This window comes from Polistes dominula, unplaced genomic scaffold (assembly GCF_049000335.1).
Source record: "Polistes dominula isolate Pdom_NZ unplaced genomic scaffold, Pdom_raw_medaka contig_338, whole genome shotgun sequence".
Taxonomy (NCBI): Eukaryota; Metazoa; Arthropoda; class Insecta; order Hymenoptera; family Vespidae; genus Polistes; species Polistes dominula.
In genome coordinates this window covers 116,430-137,187 of record NW_028301083.1, presented here as the reverse complement: position 1 = coordinate 137,187, position 20,758 = coordinate 116,430, and the positions used below count along the sequence as shown (strand labels likewise).

General features: G+C 28.9%; 2 protein-coding genes and 1 long non-coding RNA gene across 4 annotated transcripts; 2 read left to right on the top strand and 1 right to left on the bottom strand.

Annotated features, from left to right (window-relative positions):
* Positions 1-1,963: 1,963 nt before the first annotated feature.
* Positions 1,964-2,458, bottom strand: LOC107072632 (uncharacterized). The gene is made up of 2 exons (XM_089176363.1): positions 2,357-2,458; positions 1,964-2,263 (listed from the first exon to the last, which is right to left on the bottom strand). The coding sequence occupies exons 1-2, from the start codon at positions 2,456-2,458 to the stop codon at positions 1,964-1,966; spliced, it is 402 nt and encodes a 133-aa protein (XP_089032489.1).
* A 2,845-nt stretch (positions 2,459-5,303) lies between these two features.
* Positions 5,304-5,900, top strand: LOC149031293 (uncharacterized). Its single transcript, XR_016177857.1, has 2 exons — positions 5,304-5,497; positions 5,845-5,900. It is a non-coding gene; the product is annotated as an uncharacterized LOC149031293 (long non-coding RNA).
* Positions 5,901-11,525: 5,625 nt separating this feature from the next.
* On the top strand, positions 11,526-20,048 carry LOC107072647 (uncharacterized). Of its 2 annotated transcripts, XM_089176380.1 has the most exons (4): positions 11,526-11,703; positions 15,796-16,059; positions 17,158-17,402; positions 17,497-20,048. In XM_089176380.1, the coding sequence occupies exons 1-4, from the start codon at positions 11,658-11,660 to the stop codon at positions 17,668-17,670; spliced, it is 729 nt and encodes a 242-aa protein (XP_089032506.1). In that variant the 5' UTR covers positions 11,526-11,657; the 3' UTR covers positions 17,671-20,048. The 2 variants fall into 2 exon arrangements, with proteins under 2 accessions (XP_089032506.1, XP_015188227.1); XM_015332741.2 differs by having other exon boundaries at positions 11,527-11,703; positions 17,158-17,543.
* Positions 20,049-20,758: the final 710 nt, after the last annotated feature.

Below are 20,758 nucleotides of genomic sequence, written 5' to 3'. Positions count from 1 at the left end.
ATTGCTTCATTATTATGTTGGTATTTGATTAAAATATTTATCTTTTAAAAAATAATTAATTTGTTTTAAACTAGCGGTTTTTCTAAATTTTTCGTAGAAATTTAATTGATGTATGATGTTTTATATATCTCATTTTCATCTATTTTATCTTATTTTTTATTTATAATTCATATTTTCGTTAAATTCATACCTTTTAGCTATCATTACTGCGTCATATAAATCTAAATTTTGAATTTGTAATAAACGACTTCGTATTTGACAACTTCTTAGCCCATGTATAAATCGTTGTATTAATCGATGTCGAGACTTATCTATACAGTCATAGTTACATTTTTGATACAATTTGTTTAAAGCTAAACTATAATCTAGTACTTTTTCACCTTCCATTTGATCACGATAAATAAAGCGACACCTAGCTGCAAGTTCATTCTTGGATTTTGAGAATGTGTTTTCTAACACGGATATAAGTTGGTCGTATTTAATTTGTGTAGGATTAATTAAATCTAAATGCGTCAAAATCGTGTATACAACCGAGGGTTCCAACATATTAATTACAAAAGGCACTTTTTGGTCATCTGTTAATTCGAGTTTATCGATTGCATATTCAAGATAATTTTGCCATTTAAGAAAATCTATATTTTTTGGATCAAATTTATTCAGTATAAGAAGACCTTGTGATACTATTTGATCCATTATATCTATTCCGAAAAATATATTTCAAAACCGAATAAATGGTTATTTTGATTTTATTGTATGAAAAGTTATGATCCGTTGAAAGTACTTAGAGTTTTTCTTTTCTTTTCACTTTCACTTTCTTATTACACTCAGGTTTATGTATTTGTCAAAGTTATTTGACAAGTAATTCTCTTTGTTTGATTATTGTAATATTTACACGTGTTAAGTGCTTGTTGTGTCTTCTCGTATATAAGAGAGAGATGGGAATGAAAAGAAAAGAAGCAAAGTTGTCACGTTCTTCTATTGTTCATCCCCTACTAATAAATTTTCTTAAATTGCTTACAGCGCGCAAGAATACAAAATTTTCAACTGAGAAGATATGATTGATATTAGCACAATTATATTTATTTTTTATTGTTAATTTAAGGACTTATTATTTTAAGGTTACCTAGGTCTGTAGGTACTGTAATTTTTCAATAAATATCGCTGTATTACAATCTCAATTATTTAACGTTTTTTTCAAATTTTAAAAATTGTCGCTTTTTTTCTTAATTAAGTTATGAGTCGCTTGCCTAATATTATAAAATTGGTTCCGGGTTAGATCAGCGTTTTAGGTCAGCCACGAGATACGTGCTTCGTTTCTCGACTTTGTCCACTAACTCACATTTTTCGTCGGACCACGGTTTGTTTTTGTGCCTTTTACGAAAACATACGATGGCTTCCTCCGATTTAACTTCCACGTCGCGTATGTTTTCCCATTTTTTATCCGTACCATTACTAGCTTTTTCAATTTTCTTTGTGGTCGCGAGTTTTTTTGTTACCTCGGCCGCGTACATTGTCCCGTTTTCTCTCTCGATAAACTTTTCCACGTTTATCAGTTTATTCCCTATCCGCTGTTTATTGGTCTTATTTACGGAAAGCTGTTTCCTCATCCTAGCAATAACCAAAAATGATCCGAGTCACAATCCGCCCCCCTGTACGACCTAACATCTAATAAGTTCGTGTGTCGTTGTTTTTCTGCCAGAACGTGATCAATTTTTTTACGGGTATTTTCGTCCGGGGAAATCCAGATTTCTTTATGAATATCTTTATGTTTAAAAAACGTGCTTTTAACGATAAGATTTTTTCCGGTCGCAAAGTTAATTACCCTTTACTCTGGTATCGTTACTTTCCTCATGGAAACTCTCGGGCCCGATCGTTGGTCTAAAAAATTCTTCTTTACCGATATTCATGTTAAAATCCCCACGACTATTTTCATGTAATCTTTCGGCAATTGATCCACTACGCGCTAAAGTTCCTCGTAGAACCCGTCTTTAACTTCGTCCTTTTTATCTTCCGTCAGCGCGTGTACATTAATAATCGCGATCTTGTACCATCGATCCTGCAATACGAGCAATCCTAATCTTTCATTTAAGAACCTAATGTCTTTTGCCGCGGATAATATTCTTTTCCTAATCATAAACCCGTCGCCTAAACTATCTTTCTCCGACCCTCCATAGTAAAGCGTATACGCCCTAGCATTGACCGAGCCTTCCTCGGCCCATCTAGTTTCTTGTAACTCGACGATTTCTACACCGTACTTCTCGACCTACTCGACCATCACCTGGAGCGCCCCAGGTCTGAACAGGCTTCGCACGTTCCAGGTGCCCACTTGAAAGTCCCTTCCCTTTTTTGATTTTACCTGACACGAATTTCCCAAGGTAGTCTCCACCCAAAGATCCGAACATGGGACTAGTTTCTCTCCGGAAAATTTTACCTTATTAGAATCCATGGCGGTTTTCATTGTTTCATGATAAAAGTCGTTTTACGGTGTGAGATAATCAGAACTACGCGTAACCCCCGAACAGGAGGGCTAATTCCAAGTCGGCTGACCGCGATTGCTTATTCTATTTATTCGCAGCTAACCTCTGTTCCTATAAAGGGCCAAGGGGCTTTTCCTCTATCCGCAACCTGAGGACGCGTTGTGTCGTGGTGACTGCGACCCCTTAACCCCGAGGACCACTACAAACTAGTTTTCCTTCTCCAAGACTAGCAGCTGTTATGCTAACACAATATTTATAATATTATTATGAATTAATAAAATACTTTATTATAAATCTTGCGATACTTTCTTGAGTCACTGTATTGTATAATAAAAATTTTATATTGACTACTATGAATAAAAAAGTTATAAAAAGTTGAGTTCTTAGTTTTTAAAAATTTTTTTAAAGTAATTTAGTTGCTACGTTACATATCAATAAATTCCATGTAAAATTAATCTGTAAAACAGCAATAAAGATGTGATAGTAAGAAAATACAGAGGACGTATATTTACGCCTTTCGAGTATATTGATGGATTTGTGAAACGTATTTATACGCCTTTCGAGTATATTGATGGATTTGTGATAGCGTATATATACGCCTTTAGCAGTCAAAGGGTTAATGATTTTCAAACAAGAAAAATAAAAACTGACAAACGCAAACAATTAATTTTCCAATAATCTTACACGAATAGCACGTTTAACTATAATAAGACCGTTTACTTATAAAAATTTTTATTATTTTTCTTTATTTTTTTTAAACTTACTTTAGTATATTTCATTCTGTATATATATATTAGGGTGGGTTTTTTTAATGTTGAATAAACAGTAAATACAGTAGAGAAAATACTGAAAATTAAGTAAATACTGTATTTTAGTAAAGAAAAAGGTATATAGAGTAGAATCGATATTATTTAATAAAATAATAAAAAAAATATTAGGCATACAATATTGTGCAACATATCATCAAGAAAAAGAAATTTTTTGTGACACCTTATATAATTTTAATTATTCCTTTTTTTTTTTTTTTGATTTATATATAAATTTTATTTATATTATATATATAAAAAACAATTCTGTTCATAAAATCATAGATCAAATATATCATACAACAAAAGTTAATCTTAATAATTAATAATAATAAAAAATAAGAAACTTTTAATATGATTGGTATGTGATTGAATATTGATATTATTACAATATTATAAAGCAATTTGTCGTTGTATTATCTATTTTTTAATTAAGTTCTAATTATCTAAGAATGTGTTTGTACACGTAGACTGATTTATCTATCAACAACCATGACCAATGTTATCTACCTAATGTTTTATTTTTAATTTAATAATTATTATATACCCAAATGTATAAAACTTGTGTGACAACAGTCATACATTTTCATAATTTACACATTTGTATTTTGTATGCACACAAAAGACACACACAAAAATATATATATATATAATAATATATATGCATTAGGGTGGATCAAAAAAATGACTTTTTTTTTTCAAGTGCCACGGAAAAATGGGTTGCTAGACACCATAAAAGTAGTCTCACCAAATATGAGCTCTTAATTTTAATAAGAAGATCCTCCGCATCGCAATTTTTTATTTTTTTTTCAGTCTAATAGATTAAAATTCATACCTCATTATTTATTGTGTTTAAAGCTTGTTCTAGAATTAAAATAAAAAAAGATTTAAAGGGACGAAATATTAGAGACGCGGATTGAGTAGTCGGAGAACAGTCAGCTGTTAATCAATGAGATTTAAACTTTAATCCATAAGTTTTCGATTGCTAAGATGTTAGTTGCTAATCAATAAAACGTTAGTTGTTTATGAATGAATTGAGATGTTAAGAAAAAAAAGATCGTAATCAGCTGTTTAGTTGTTTTCAGATGCAAAACCATTCTAGTCGGTATCGGTTGTGAAAAAGTTGTTCTCTACATGAAATAAGAAAAATTATGTTACTCTTCTTGTGCTTTACTTGTTACTTTTTAAATTACATTTCGTTAATATTTATTCGCTTTTATTTTAAAGAACGTTATCGTACACATTCAAAAAGTTTTTAAGGGGACGTTCCACCTTGCAATTTTTAAAAAATTGAATTTTTTTTACATGTTTCGAATGTATATATATTTAGAAATATTGTGTTAAAATTTCAAAAAGATCCGATGTCTCTAACTACATTTTTTTGCTGCCTGAACGTTACTATCTCGGACCGCTCTCCTGAGCGTTCGGCGCGCACGGTTCTTATATCGGCGTCGGAGACTCCAAGACTATTAAAATGCTGCTTTATTATCATCCATACGGTGAAGATTTCATTGTTAAAAAGTTAAAGTGTATTTTGCAAGTGGCAAAACGTATTTTTAAGTGCGCTAATAAGGCAAGAAAAGCTCTCATACAAAAGAAGAAAATTTAAAAGACAAACGCCGAACCGCAAAAAAAAAAATAAGAACCGTAGCAAAAACAGTAGTGAAGAGAAAAACGACTGTTGTGAAAAAAGTTCCTGAAGTAAAAACTAAAAATTTACAATCAAATTGATGAAAGAACTCTCAGAGATCTACGGTTTAGCAGTCAGAAGAAATTTGAATTCTTCATAGGATATGCAAAACGAGATTTGAGCAGGATACTACCACAAAATTTCGACTGATGCCAAGCCGAAGCATTCTAAATGTTCCATCGACTGGTGAAAGTACCTCAAATCTAAGGCACATGGCACCTAAACACATGTTTAACGGCAAAAAAGTTGTTGAAAATGCGTGCAAAGTTTTGGCATGTATCTTCAACGAAGGATTTCGAACAGTGATAAAGATAATGGAAACGACGGGCATGAAACTTGGGCCAGGAGCGATCGACTTTGCTAAAAGATGCGACGACCGACGTATCGAATCTGCGAACCGTCGAAGCTCTGAGTGCTCAAAAAATGCCAGATCAAAGTGGAAGAAGGCAAGACTGGAAGAAATTGAAGAATATGAACAAGAAGAAGGTATTTTGTACAGTCCAGGCATCGCAGATTAAGTTTAGGTAAAAATTTTCACGATTTTGAGTAAAAAAAACTTTAAACGCGTTTATCTCGAAACTATGTTTCGAAATACTAGCTCCATCGTATCTCACGAACCAGTAAGCCGATTCTTATAAAATTTAATCCACATATTCTACACATGAGCTGTAACAAAGTGACACTAAATCTTTTCTTAATTTTAATTTTTACTATTTATTTTTAGTCAAAAACAACGAAAAAAAAGGTCATTTTAACGTTTTTTTGTAATTTGTCCCCCATTTTTTTATTTATTGATAAAATTTTATATATTACTGTCATTTTGTAGCTGAAGTCATACAAAATATAAAACCATTTTACTTTTATGTTTCAGGTAAGTCATTCTCAAGTTCTGATGGAGCTACCAAAGCACTAAAGTTTTGAGGTGTTTTTTTAAACTACTGTTTTTGCAATAAAAAATAATTAAAATGAAAAAACAAAAATTTATTTATGTAGTTTAAGACTCAATTTAACAAACCCAACAACTTTTATATCGGCATCTTTTATAGTTTTCTTGGAAAAAATTCGCGAAAATAGCCTTTTTTTGGGTGCTTCAGGTGGAACGTCCCCTTAAGACGAAGATTTTAGAAGTTCGCCAGTTTCATGCAGTGCTGTCAGTCTGTCATCTTCCAAAACGTGTCCTGTGAAACCTGCTTCTTAGAACATCATCTTAGCTGTGTTTGTTACAACTGAGGAAATCATCTTAGCTGTGGTTCTTGCTACTGAGGAAATCATCTTGACTATAATATCTGAGTCTGAGAAAATCATCTTTGTTGTGACATGTAAGTCTGATCCATAGAACATCAACTACTAATGACTTCTAGACCAGAAAATCTTGTATTCAAGGTTCGGCAACTCATTCACCTTGTAAGGTCACACCTGCAAGCTTCCTTGAATACGTTCTAGAAAGTTTTCCTCCTCATAAAGTTTCAGAAACAACTACATTTTTTTTTAGCCTAACGTTTATCCACTGAGTGAGCAGAAATTTTACCTGATCTCAAACGTACTACATTGAAAGTATCGTGTTGGTATGATCAAAACGCTAACAATTAAAATTCTTAAGACTGTACTAATAAGCGCAATAACGTTATTCAATTTACTCATTAAAATATTAATTGGAAACTTATTCTTTACATTTGATTAATTAACATATTGATTGTACAGAAAAATGTTTTCAACGAATTTTGTAGGAAATTTAATGCTCTACAAAAAAGGTATCTTATACTTTTTCCGTAAACCTCACCATTTGAATGATATTAAAGATTTAAATTTGATGATTTTTAGACAAATTTCATTTTTGTTTATGAATTTTATAACTCGACAATAAATGACTATTAAAAAGTGGACAATACAAATTAATGTAGGAAATTAAGTGCTCTATAAAAATGGTGTCTTATGTTTTGGCGATTAAATAAGGCGTTCAAAAGATATTCAGAGACAAAAATCAGTACACTTGAAAGTTTGATGATTGATTTTTTTAAATTATTTAAAAAAAAAGAAAAAAGAAAAAAAAGAAACTTTAGGGACGAGTAAAAAACGAATATAAAAAAAAGGAAGAAAGTTAGTAAAAGTATACAAAAAACACAAAAAACAAAGTAAAATGTCTAAAAATGTTTATAAAACAAATAATAATAATGCATTATACGAGATGATTGATCATTAAAAAGTCATTTTTTTCTTTCAATTGCTTATTTTTTATTTTCTTTTTTTTCTTTTTTTTCTTTTTTTTCTTTTTTTCTTTTTTGTGGTCATTGGCTATTATCTTAATAACATGTTTTAAGGCTTGTAACTCACAGTACATGATAGAGTTTTTGTGGTGTGTGTTTGCTTGAATGGTATAATGATTGTTGATGATTCAATAGTCAGTCCCGTTTGGGGTTAAAGAAAAATTATTATAGTTAAACACCACTTTAATTTAAAGAATTTTTTTTTCGTCACTGCTCAGTTTAACACACGCCATCAGCAGTCGATACAACAGCGCGCCGCGCGCGAAATTACGCGCTCGACTCAGCTCTCGGACTATAAATGATGCGCGGCGCGTTGTTGTATCGACCGCTGACAGCGTATGTTAAATAAAAATTCAAGCTGACTATGTTTTTTTGATTTTTCCTATTATTAAAAACTTGTATACCAAATTTAACATTTTAGAAAACTGTTGCGACATACATGGTTTTTTCACAACTTTGACGCGCTGCTGACGTGTCCCGTTACGATATTTTGAGGACTGACGGTATCCACATCATTTTTTAGTTAATTCACTATTCAGAAACCAATTTTGAGATTTTAGAAAACTGTTGCAACATACATGGTTTTTTCACAAATTTGAAACCGTCCCCCCTCTAATCGCTAACGAAACTGGCTGACTGACGGCAGGCTATTGCTATACACCCTAAATACTACATAATATCGAAATATCAGCTTTTATAAAACTGTTGCATTTTTTTGCTACTCAGCTCTTCTACTAAAAAGTTTCTCATGCTGCTGGTCGGCAGACTGCGTTGAGCCACGGTGTTTTAAAGAATAACTTTTTCATCTTTACGACATTAAGTTCCAGTCCCAAGTCATGTCCGATAAAGATAAAAAAATAATTATAAGGAAGAAAAGGACTTCTATCTTTTTAGAAATCAAGATACAAATCTTGAATCGTCTTTTAAAAAAAGAAAAAGTATCTGACATTGCAAAAAGCCTGAATTTGAGTATATCAACAGTCTGGTATGTTAGGACAAATAAAAAGAGATAAGAAGTTGCTGCAGGATCTTTACTATCCGGATCTCGTACAAGGCCGCTAATAATTAAGAAGATGGAAAAGGAACTCGAAGCTTGGATTAATGATTGCTGGGAAAAAAGAATTCCATTGAAAAATAATAGAATTAAACAAAAAATACTCGAGATTTGCAAAAATCTTCAAGAATTTGGGGAATCTTCTGTCAGTACAGATTTTGTGGCTAGTAACTGTTGGCTCCCAAGATTCAAAAAGTGTTATGCAATTGATTGTAGAAAAGTTGAAAGAGAATATGTGTCGACTGATCATAAAGCCGCTAGGACGTATTCAGAAAATATTGAAAAGATTATAGAAGAGGAAGAATACACAGAAGATCAGGTTTTCCATGCCGTCGAAACTATGGTTTGGTGACAAAAAATGTCTAATAGAACGTTTATATTGAAAGAATCTTCAGTTGAAATAGAAAACGTGCATGAATCGTCACAAAATGAAGTTAATGACACATTAGAACTTGCTGAATTAAGCGAAAGTAAAGTTCTTGTGAATATGAATCTTAAAAATGTTCAATTTTTATTAGTGGAAGAAGAAGTTGACGAAGCAAATTTGATGGAAATGGCATCCGAAGATGTAAATCAAATTGATCCTGATGACTCTAGCACTGCTGAAGATTGTTAAGTTATTAATTTAACATTTAAAAAATTATAAGAATCCCTATAAGTTATAAGCGAGCAAAATAAAATTACAGATTTTGTAAAGAGGGAAGAAGACGCAGGAAATTTAAATGAAGAAAAACATTCTGAAATTGAAGGCGATATCATTTCATCGAAAAAAAAGCGTTCGTGGTTAATTAAGGGGGTATTCTGGCCTAGAGGCATTAATTTTAGGTACTTTTTCAAATGTAATAACAAAAAGACGAATAATATTTTTAGTATTTATAATGTTACAAGATATTCATTAATATTTCGAGAATACATGGGGAAAAAAATAGTTAAAAACTTCAAAATTGAAAAAGATATAGGCTGATGAGTTGGAGTGTCCCAAAAAAACGACGCGCGACAAATATCAAGATTGTAGCTCTCCTGGTAATCCGAAATAAAAAATTGAAACGGATTATTAATTTAGAATAATACCGCTATTGTTCGAACTAAAAGAATTGAAAAAGTTTTTTTTTTTGACTAAATTACAGCTGTTTGAAAAAAAATATATTATTTTTACCACTTTTTTTACTTTCCCGAATATTTTAAAAATAGTAAAAATTAAAAATTTTATAAGATTTTTATTTGCACGATAGAGTAATTCATATAGAAGACTCTCACCAAATTTCAAGTAAATCGGTTTAGTAGAACTTGAGATATTTTGACATTTATGAAAAAAACAGATCACACGTGTTAAAAGTAAAACCTTCAAAAATCTAAGATTCGAGAGAATGAGACAAATGCATAGAGTCAGATGAGTCAATTTCAAGAGTAAGATAATTGTAGGATTTATTTATTATTATATTATTACCATATATAATAAAGGTCACCGGTATGGTCTCTGGGTAGAATAGCTGATAAAAAGTGCACTTTTCCAAATTCAAGCAATAAAAACGGAATGCTGAATGCGATAGATATAAATAGACATCAAAATCGTAGGATGTTTATCAAAGGAAATATAATTCGTCAGAAATTAAGTAAATATAAATAATCCTTTTTTTGAAACTCAGGTATAAAATTTTTGTTGTTAGTATGGTTTTCAATTTCCCGTTTTCATTTACATTCTTGCGCTGTATAACAAACATTGTAGAATAAACGAATGAAAGACATTACGAAAAACATATGGAAAATACTGAATTGGACTGAACGAAGGTTCTGGTAAAATGCAATGAGAGATCTAATAGAGATATTCTCTAGAAATGTTTTTTCAATTGCAAAAATAAATAATTTAATACTAATTTTTCAATAAAATAAAAACATTTTTAAATAGAAAAGATATGACATGTTTTGTTAAAAAAAACTATAGGCATGAATATTATCGCATCGATAATAAAGATAATATATATAGATAGAATTTCAATAGACCTTCCCTGTTTTTTATAATTCTGTTCTCATGAAAAGGAACCAGCCTTGGGGTGTAGGTAGCTTACAAAAACTAATATTTTCAAAATTTTATCCATCAAGATAGAATGCTGAATGCGATAGCCATAGATAAAAACAAAAATTGTAGAATATTTATCGACAGAAAGATACGCCGTCCTCTAAACAAAGTAAATATAATTTTTTTTTTTTTGAAACTCAGGTAAATGAATTTTTTTCTCTTACACTTCTCACACTTTCTGTGAATTTGAGATATCTTTATCATGGGTTAGCACATATAAGTATTTCTTTTTTGGTTGCCACTAATGCCTGTAGATGATGTTAAAGAAGGGAACAATTGTGGCCGCATTTTTTTCGTTTTATCGGTTTTGAATTACAACGATTTTCAAATCTATTTTTCATTTTCGTTGTTTTGTTTTATAATATTAAAAATTAAAAAAAAAAATTTTTTTCTAAATTTTTTTCTATATATTTAAAATAAGTTACATTATTGTTTTTTTATTAGATATATAATAGCAAATAATATTTGTTTTTGTCACTTTTTCTCTTCTTACTAAATATCGTGGCGGTTACGTATCCGCCCGCTGCTCCGTTGCATCGCCGCCGTGTTTCAATTTTTCAAATCACTCCGTATTCTAAAGAAGTTTTCTCTTCAAAACTTTATAGCTATATTCTGTCGCATTCTCTTACAGGCCTAATCTCATATGTTTGTCTTTTTTTCTTCTTACTTAGTATCGTGGCCGTTTTATCGCTGAGTTTCATCGCCTCCTTACACCGCCACTTTACATTTTTTCAAATCACCCCCATTCTAAAGAAATTTTAATACGAGATCGCGATTGTATTCGTTACGTTGCAAATAGCTCATAATAAAATTAGAAACATGTAAAATAATTTGGCTTAAATGGATGTTTGGGAAACTTTTACCATCGTTTTCTCGAAAACAATTGATTGTATGTTCTTACACATAGGGTGCAACGCATAATTCTTATAAAACCCTGCTTTTTTGTATAGTTTGAAAAATGTCTGAGCTTAGTCTACATAACATAGTTCTTGTTATACGTAGCTCATGCATATAGCGTGGATGATATAATACTATGTAATAGTGTGTGTAATAATTTGATGATATGCATTTCAAAGATAAAAAATCCTGACTTTTAACCTAATATCGGAACAAATTGATATCACGTATATAATACATTGTAAACATATAAAACTGCTTAAGCGTCTGTTACTGGACCGTTGTGCTATCTGTAGTGAGTCTGAGTTGATGGTAAACTACACGATACGCCACTCTCGTTGAATTTTATTTTAATTTAAATGTTAATTTTATATTTTTTTCTGTAAATTATTATGAATATCATGAATAGAAAAGGATTACTCTTAATTTTATTTGATTGTAAGTAATAGAATTTGATTATATTATTTTATATTTATTTTTAAAAGATTTTTACAATTTTTTATACTATATGTGATAATTTTCATATTATAAAATAGTTGTCCTTGAAATTTCCTCTACGTTTTTGCTTAAGTAAAAGAAATAGGCATTATACTCATATACTCCTTTTCATGTCATGAGAGAAAGTTTCGTATGAATTATTTTTTCGTATTATAATAAATAGAAATAATAGACATATTATAGACGAATAAAGTAATTATCTTCACATGCGAATAAAACGAGGAAAAATATATCTCAATGATATAGATTCGGTTAAGTCATTTTAATTCGTTGTTTCGGATACTGTATAAATATCATTATAACATTCGTTTTATTATATCTATATATATTCTACATAACTTTGAAAAAAATTCTTTTAACTATTAGATCTCTCTTATTATTAGAAAAATGTACTTATTTCTATTACATTTTCTATTACGATTGAAAATGAAAAGGATATTAAATTTAGACAGAAGCTCCACTGCTACCCATATTTACTAAATGTTATATTTAAAAGGATAGGAGAGAGGGAAGGACTAGATGTTTTCAACTTTATGGGTTTTCTAAAAAAATCTTTTGAATGCATTTTTCTTCTTTTCAGAAAAATATTAAATATATATATATATATATATATATATATTTCCACGATTTCATATAGGTTGCATTTCTTTAAATAGAAAAATCATAATTTAATTTGTGCATAAAAATTGATATATTCACAACTAAATTAGTTTTATAAAGTATAAACATTAATTTAAAATGTATCTATAATATTCATCTTTTCATCGAAATTTTACAGGATTATAACACTATAAGTATTATATAATAATAATATATAATATTTTATAATATTATATAATAAAATATATAAATAAGTTTTTTAGTTAATTTTTATTCTTTGCTAAATAATATGATTATTTTTCTTTATGCATTTTTATTTCAATGTTTTAAATATTAAATTATAAAGTTGAGATAAGCCTATATATATTTATTCGCGATAACGTTACAATAACCTCTGTAATCATTCTAAAGAAAGGTTATCAAACATTGGAAAACCCAAGCGTCACTTATAACTTTATTTAGAAGAAAATTTTTATCTTCGAAATATGTACATTTATTTTCAAGATATTTTATAATTCATATATATAGTTTACATATAATATATACAATGTATATAGGAGAATCAATTGTTCTCTATCCGGTTAGGGATATCTAATTTCCCCGTGTTGCCAAAGCCGTTTAAAATACAAAAGATATACTCTTTATTATACAATTTGCAATTAATCCTTTTACGATTTGCAACCTCTCAAAAACCCGCTAAGCTTGCAATAGATCTTACAACTTGCTGTTAATCTGCTACAATTGAGCAAAAAAATCTGAAAAAATTCTCAAAAAGTTTTTTAATGAAGCTTAAAATGATAAAAAAGTTTAATCAAAATCAAAAAGTATCGGGGTCAAAAGTTGTCTAGTTTACGTGAAATACTCCATATATATCTTTATATATAAAAATTAAGTGTCATAATGGTTATCCACTAATAATTCCGAAATTATTGAACCGATCCTAATAAAATTTTTTGGAAGTGAAAACTTCTTTAGACTGGGAGTGATCTGAAAAGTAAATAAACGGAAACAGAGCTATGTAACGAAGCTATGAAACGGCTGCTATACTAAATAATGAGAAAAAAAGAGACAAACATATTTGATTTAGCCTGCGAGAGAATGAGACGGAATATAGCTATACAGTTTTTCCTATTCTCGGTCTCCTCTTTATGCTATACTTCGTAGTTATCGCTCCTGGTTGTATATGTGTGTGTTTTGGTGCGACTGCATACTACAAAGCGTGGACACATATACAATAATTTCGATACTATACCTGCTTGTAGGTAAGAGCGATAGAAGGGTACAAGAATAAACAGAGATAAGCACGTAGGTATGCGACAAAAATATAAGGTCCAAACCAACCGACAGTCGAAATAAATAAAGAAGGTGCGTGGTCTGTTTTTATTTTACCAAACGTGTCATTTCTTTTCTATTTAAAAATGTTTCTATTTTATTGAAAAATTAATATTAAATTCTTTATTTCGCGAATATTATAATTAATAATTATGACATACATAGAATATAATAATTGTATTGTCTGCAATATTTTACAAAAAAATGAAAGGATTATCAGATACATCAGAGGAAAAAAATTAAACAACATTGTAGAATATTTTTCTTATAAATATCCAAAGACATGTTTCTTAATTATAATGTTTGCGTATTTAAGAAATTTATACTAATTTTTCAATAAAATAGAAAAATTTTTAAATACACGAGACTAGACACGTTACAAAAACAAATAAACCTTAATTACTTTATATTTCCAATAAGAATATAATAATATAACTTATTTTACAAATATAGAAAAAAATTTAGAAAAAAATTTTTTTTTTTTAATTTTTAATAATATAAAATAAAACAACGAGAATAAAAATAGATTTTAAAATCGTTGTAATTCAAAACCCGATGGAACAAAAAAAATACGACCACAATTGCTCCCTTCTTTAACAGCATCTACAGTTATTAGTTGCAACACAGCGATACGATTCAATGAATTTTTTAGATTTTTCATTGTTTAGATCTTTATTTAGACGAGAGTATATAAAAAGATAAGTTTGTGGTCCAAAGAATAAGGAAGAGATATGTTATAAATAATAAGGGTCTCGAAGTGTGGTAGGCTACAGAGTTGAAAAAACATTTCTAGAGAATATCTTTATTAGATCTTTCATTGCATTTTACCAGAACCTTCGTTCAGTCCAGCAGTATTTTCCATATGTTTTTCGTAACGTCTTTATTTCATCTATCCTCAAATGTTTGTTATATAACGCAAAAATGTAGATGAAAACGGGAAATAGAAAATCATACTAACAAAAAAATTTTATACCTGAGTTTCAAAAAAAGGATTATTTATTTTTACCTAATTTCTGATAAATAATATTTCCTTTGATAAACATCCAACGATTTTGGTGACTATTTATAACTATCGCATTCAGCATTCCGTTTTTATTGCTTGAATTGTAAGAAGTGCACTTTTTATCAGCTATTACACCCAGAGACCACACCGGTTACTTTTATTATATATAGTAATAATATTATAATAAATAAATCCTACAATTATCTTACTCTTAAAACTGTCCATTCGTCTCATTCTCTCGAAACTTAGATTTTTGAAGGTCTTACTTCTAAAACGTGTGATCTGCACACATGATTTTTTTTATTTTATGTGATCTTTTTCATCTTTGTATATAGGATAGTTTTTATCGCTGTTATTTTTATTATGCATTGCTAATTTAAGGATTTATTATTTAAAATTTATCTATGTCTTTAAATACTTTAAGTTTTTAATAGATGTCGTTGTATTACAATAATTATAATATATTACACATTTTTTCCAGAATTACTTATGACATAACTAACCTTGCTTTTAATATATTTTCGTGTATTATTATTTCATGTATTCTATTTTAATTGTAGTATTATTTTTTGTATACATTTAATATTTTAGAATTATATTAAATCAACGTTTTATAGCAAAGCTACAGCAAAGCATTGCCAAAGCATCCTAATATATATAATTTGTTTAAATAACATCTAGTAATATATAGAATCTAACTATTGTTATACGTGTATACAAAAGAAAATTCTTTTTCTCCTCATAAAAATTAAAAGTATTTTTCGTAGATTAAGGAACATATTATTTCTATTACATAAAAGATCAATAAATGATTTAATGTACCAATATGGGACGTTTCTCGTTACAAGAAATCAAAAACCAGTTCTATACAAAATTATAAAACGTCTTTGAACTTTCTTGAATGATGGAAACAAATGTCATGATAAGATCAATTGCAAACAGTAACGTTGAACTCGTAAATTACGCGTTAATTTACTAACTGATAGTAAACTAATTTTGTTATTTTAAAAATGATTTTATTTTTTACTTCGTATGATTCTTGTAGGAAACGTAATTGACAAATGATCAAATAGTTAAACAATTGTTTCGTTTCACAGATTTCTCAATGTTCATACTCGCTTCAAATGTGACAGTACAAGAATATGTTTGTACGGTACCTCCCCAGACAGCAAATGGTTATCTGCAATTATATAAGTTGCAATGCCAATTGCAACAAAGCAATTGCGACGTGCAGGAGGGTAACAAATTACCAATCATGTCTCAGTTAGTTTATAGCTGTAATTATGAATACGTTTTAAACGATACCAGTGACGTATTTTGTGATGAAGAAGGAAACTGGTCAAATATTCCAGTTTTTAATGGTAAGATTTAAAATTTAACCCATTACTAGTCACAATACGAAAATTCCGTTTTTTCCGTTTCATCGAGTTTGTTTGTATTGTTTATCGCCACCTGTCGCTTTTTCATCGTTTCCGTTTTCAAATCACCCCCATTTTAAAGAAGTTTTCACTTCAAAAAAAAAACTTGGAAAAATGTTCAAAAAAAAAAGCTATTGGCGGGTAATGGGTTAATACGACAAAATATATGTCATGTGTACATCACGTTGACTGGTAACGCTAGTTTTCAAGGAAATTTCCATCAGGCCCATACGTGCTGTTATACTTCGCTACACAACAGTCCCGATATATAATGATACTGTGTCGATAGTCACTCATTGTAGTAAGACATTATTGCATTTAAAAAGAAATTTGTTTCCTATGGTTAGTGCAATCTTTTATGGAAGATTATTAAGGAGTTTTTGTTTTTAATTTTTTTGTAACAAAAGATATAAACGTTTAGAACGAAATGTTTCACGACATGTATTTAGTTGAAAACATTTTTTCAAGAAGGAATAATATTAAAAATTTTAGAAAATATTAGAAATTTTAGAGAAATATTATTATAGCTCTGAAATTATTAGAACTCTGACAGATAATATAAATAAATTTTCAGATCAACGTAGTCATAATATTGCCTTCTAAAAAAACTGCTCTTTGACAAAAAATTATGTTATTCGTATAAAAGACTAAATGGACCGATCAAAGGAACAAAAAAATATAAAAAGAACAACAACGTTTTGCCCAGATTAACTTGATCAACTCCAACTTTGTATAATAGACTGTTTCAAAGCATTTTATTGTAAATAATTTTTTTAATAAATTTATATTAAAAATTCAAATTATTTTTAGTTTACTTTTATAAAAATTTAGTAATCTCATATTCTATTAGATATCTTTTAAAATTTATACTAATTTACCCTGTAAACATTAAAATAAACATCAACCAAATATGGCCGACGAGGCCTGTTCAGAATTTTTATCATCAGCTATATATGGCTGACATGGCAGTCAACGTGATATACAATGGTTTTTTTATTATTTTCAATTAATTCCTAAATGATTTCTAAATGATCATCTTAGAAATAGATTGCCAACCATTAGCTTCAGCATCAAGAGCAGCTGATTGTAAGTTAAACAGACAACGAGTGACTTGCGAATCTTCTATTTTGTCTGGAACCACTGCAGAATTGAGTTGTCATGACAATCATCAAGAAGTTGATAATTTTCAATCGAAACAAGGAGTTCAAGTTATATGTGACAATACAGGTCAATGGGCACCACAACAGTGTTTACCAATTACGATGTTTACTAATATTTTTGTTGAGGTTGGCAAAATAACATTTCAAATTTATAGTGAGAGAAGTAACCCTTCTTGTCAATTAATCACAGTATTGAGTGACAAAATTATAATCCATACAGATGCTTGCAAATGGAATTATTCTTATATGGATGTTAGATGATTTAAATTTTGTTTATTTTTTTTTACTTTTTTACTTCTATTTCTTTAGTTTATCGATATATTTATATTACCTTTGGCGAGCAAAATACTTAGGTAAAAGAAACAAACAAAAAATAACAGATATGGGCATATAATACACTTTAGAAGTAAAATGTTCAAAAAACCAATCTTCGAGGAAATGAGACGAATGCAGAGTATCAGGAGTTAGATAACTAATGGATTTATTTATTATAATATTGTTATCAAGTTTAAAAATTATTTTACATTTTATTTTGCATATACTACTTGACATTTTATACAGACTCCATTTTCTAATTTTTTACTAAGGATACGAGTGCCATATGGTCACCCTAATTGTATGAAATAAATTATTTACTTTGGACTTGAACAATATACTTTTAAAATACAACGTTAATGTCTGGTTTTTCTTTTGTTGTAAATTTAATGCGACTGCTGCATATTTATTATTTTAGGTTTTTTTTCAGTTGCCTAATCAAAGGTAGCACTTCATCAAATGCAAAATTCTAATTTGCATGGATTGAACTAGTGCTTGAAACTTACATATAGACAATAATATAGTTTTTCTTGTGAGAAACGGCAAATGGTACTTGCTATCTAATGTCCAGTCAAAAAACTAATTGATTCAGACTAGAGAATATTCAAGCATACACAAGCACACATTGTACAACGCTTAATAGACAAGAGTTGGGAGACAATGAAGCACAGCATAAAGAGTAGGACCAAAATAATAAGAAATAAAAGTACACTGTCTTCTATCTCTTTTTCACGCAGGCTAAATCCTATAGATATATGTATTGTTACGACCTGGCCTGTGCAGACCAGAGTAAAAGAGTTTGAAGGCCGTTGTTATGCTACACACAAGGCTGTTTATAGAATGAAGATAATTGATAGATCTTCATAAGTTGCTTAAGGCCGGCGATACATGTAAAATAAAAAAAAAATTGAATTTTTTTTTTCATAAATAGTTAGTTTACCATCGTAAAAATATGCCTGTAAATATTTAGAGTGAAATTTCAATTATTTATCGATTAAAAATTCATTTAAATGCTACGCCTCAACTCGGCGCTAAACGCGAACGCTAAACTTTGAACGTGTTTTTCTCGAAACGACTTTTTTCAAACTGTGGTGCAAGATAACTCAAAAAGGTTTCAACCGATTTTTATGAAATTTAGCACACATTCTCTTTATAGTATTAGCTTCTAGTTGAACTTTAAGAATGTCACAAAAATTTTCAAAAATACCATTTTTGACCAAAAAACCGTGTAAAAAAAGGGTTAAAAATCAGACTTTTTTATCTGAGTCGTGCCAATTTACGATTTTTTGACTTTTTAGTTTTTCCTTTGTTCAACTAGAAGATACTTTTTTTATGAACACGCTCCGACCCTTTTTTTAATTTTAAATTGCTGTAACTAAAGCTAAAAATCACGTTGATTGATGCCTTTCGCCGCGAGGGCCTCAGGAGATTAGTTAAACGGCTGCCATTTTGAAAAAAAAATCAGATTCTTATATATTAATATGTAATGAATATACAAGCTGAGTTTCAAAACGATTCATTTATTTCTTCCATTTTAAATAAACCTTTGAAAAACAGTCAAGATTTAGGCGTTTACATGTACCGCCGGCCTTAAGAACATTCTACGATTTTCGTGTTTATCTATATCTATCGCATTCGGCATTCTATCTTAATTACGAGAATTTGGAAAGTGGCAGTTTTTGGCAGCTACCCCCATCCCAAGATCATACCGGTGCCCTTTGTTATATATGCGACAGCATTATTATAAGAAATAAACCTTACGATTAGCTTACTTCTGATAAAGTGCATTCGTCTTTAAACTTTTTTTTTGAAGGTTTCATTTCTAACTTGTGTAATCTGAAATTTCTTTATTTTTAGAATATATTAAATTAATTACATAGGGACCATATTATTAACAAAATTCAAAATAACAATTATTTATTATGAGTATTTTTATAATTATTATTAGTGTTTTCTTTTTTAAACAGTAAATTGTTTATATCTGTTAACAAGCTGATTAGTTGATATAATTAACATTCTTGTTATAAAAAGAATTTTTTAGCATTGTAAATTGTAGGTATGTTGATATAGTCTAAAAATAATTATTTTTATCTAAATATAGAAAGGCTTTTAGTGGAATGAATCCGGATTTTAAAATTGTCGATACATATTTGTCCTATATAAAAAATATACACTAATCAAGTTTTTGACATTGCGTAATTTAATAACGTTTGTTATGTGTTTCGTAATTAATTTAATAATACAATTACTAATTTTGTATATATTTGCTGTCTTAGAAATCTTTTCATTAGTACAATATATTTAATAATTCAATTGTTTAAATTTAAACATTTCAGGCATAATCTTAAACATCTTTTTAAATTGTCTAGTAAATTCTATTTTGCGGTTATTAATCATAAAACAGATGATATATCCATAAGTTATAAATGGTATAAATTATTGTTAATAACACACTATTTGTACACTTTGATGAAATATTTCTTTTTTAAATTATTAAATATTTAAATAAAATAACACTAATTTTCAGAAATATTCATAATCTCTATAAAATCTAAGTTGTTTGCTATTCATGCTTTTTTATATATTTATTGTGACAAAATATCCTTTTGCTGTAAAAATAATTATTTTACAAAAAGGATGCACATAAAACTTTTCTAAAAATTCAAAGAATATGTAATTTAAGAAAATTATGTTTAAGTCACTATTAAACTCACAAAAATTTGTAATTTTAGTTTTTCTTTTCAAATATAAACGGCGGTGTACATTTTTATTTAATTTTATAAGTGTTAATTGTTATTCATTTAAAAATTCCGAAAATATTTATTAGTCTGAAGCCTCTAGGCTTCCATTCAATCTTTATGGTATTTAATAAAATGAAGTTGTATTTATATGATACATTATTATCTTTAAGAACAATGAAACATGCATAAGTGTACACTGAGTTAATTAAAATTTGTTAATGGAGGAAAAAGTTTTGATTATTTTCTGGTATGTTTATTGATTTCCAAATCATTTCATCGTCGTAAAATCTTTCATTTATTATTAACATAAATAATGTAAAAAATGGAAAACAAGTTTAATCATTTTCTTTTCATTTCATACAATGTCTTCTTTAGTTAGTTAAAAAAATTTATTGTTGTACAAAACGACTCATTCATATAATAATT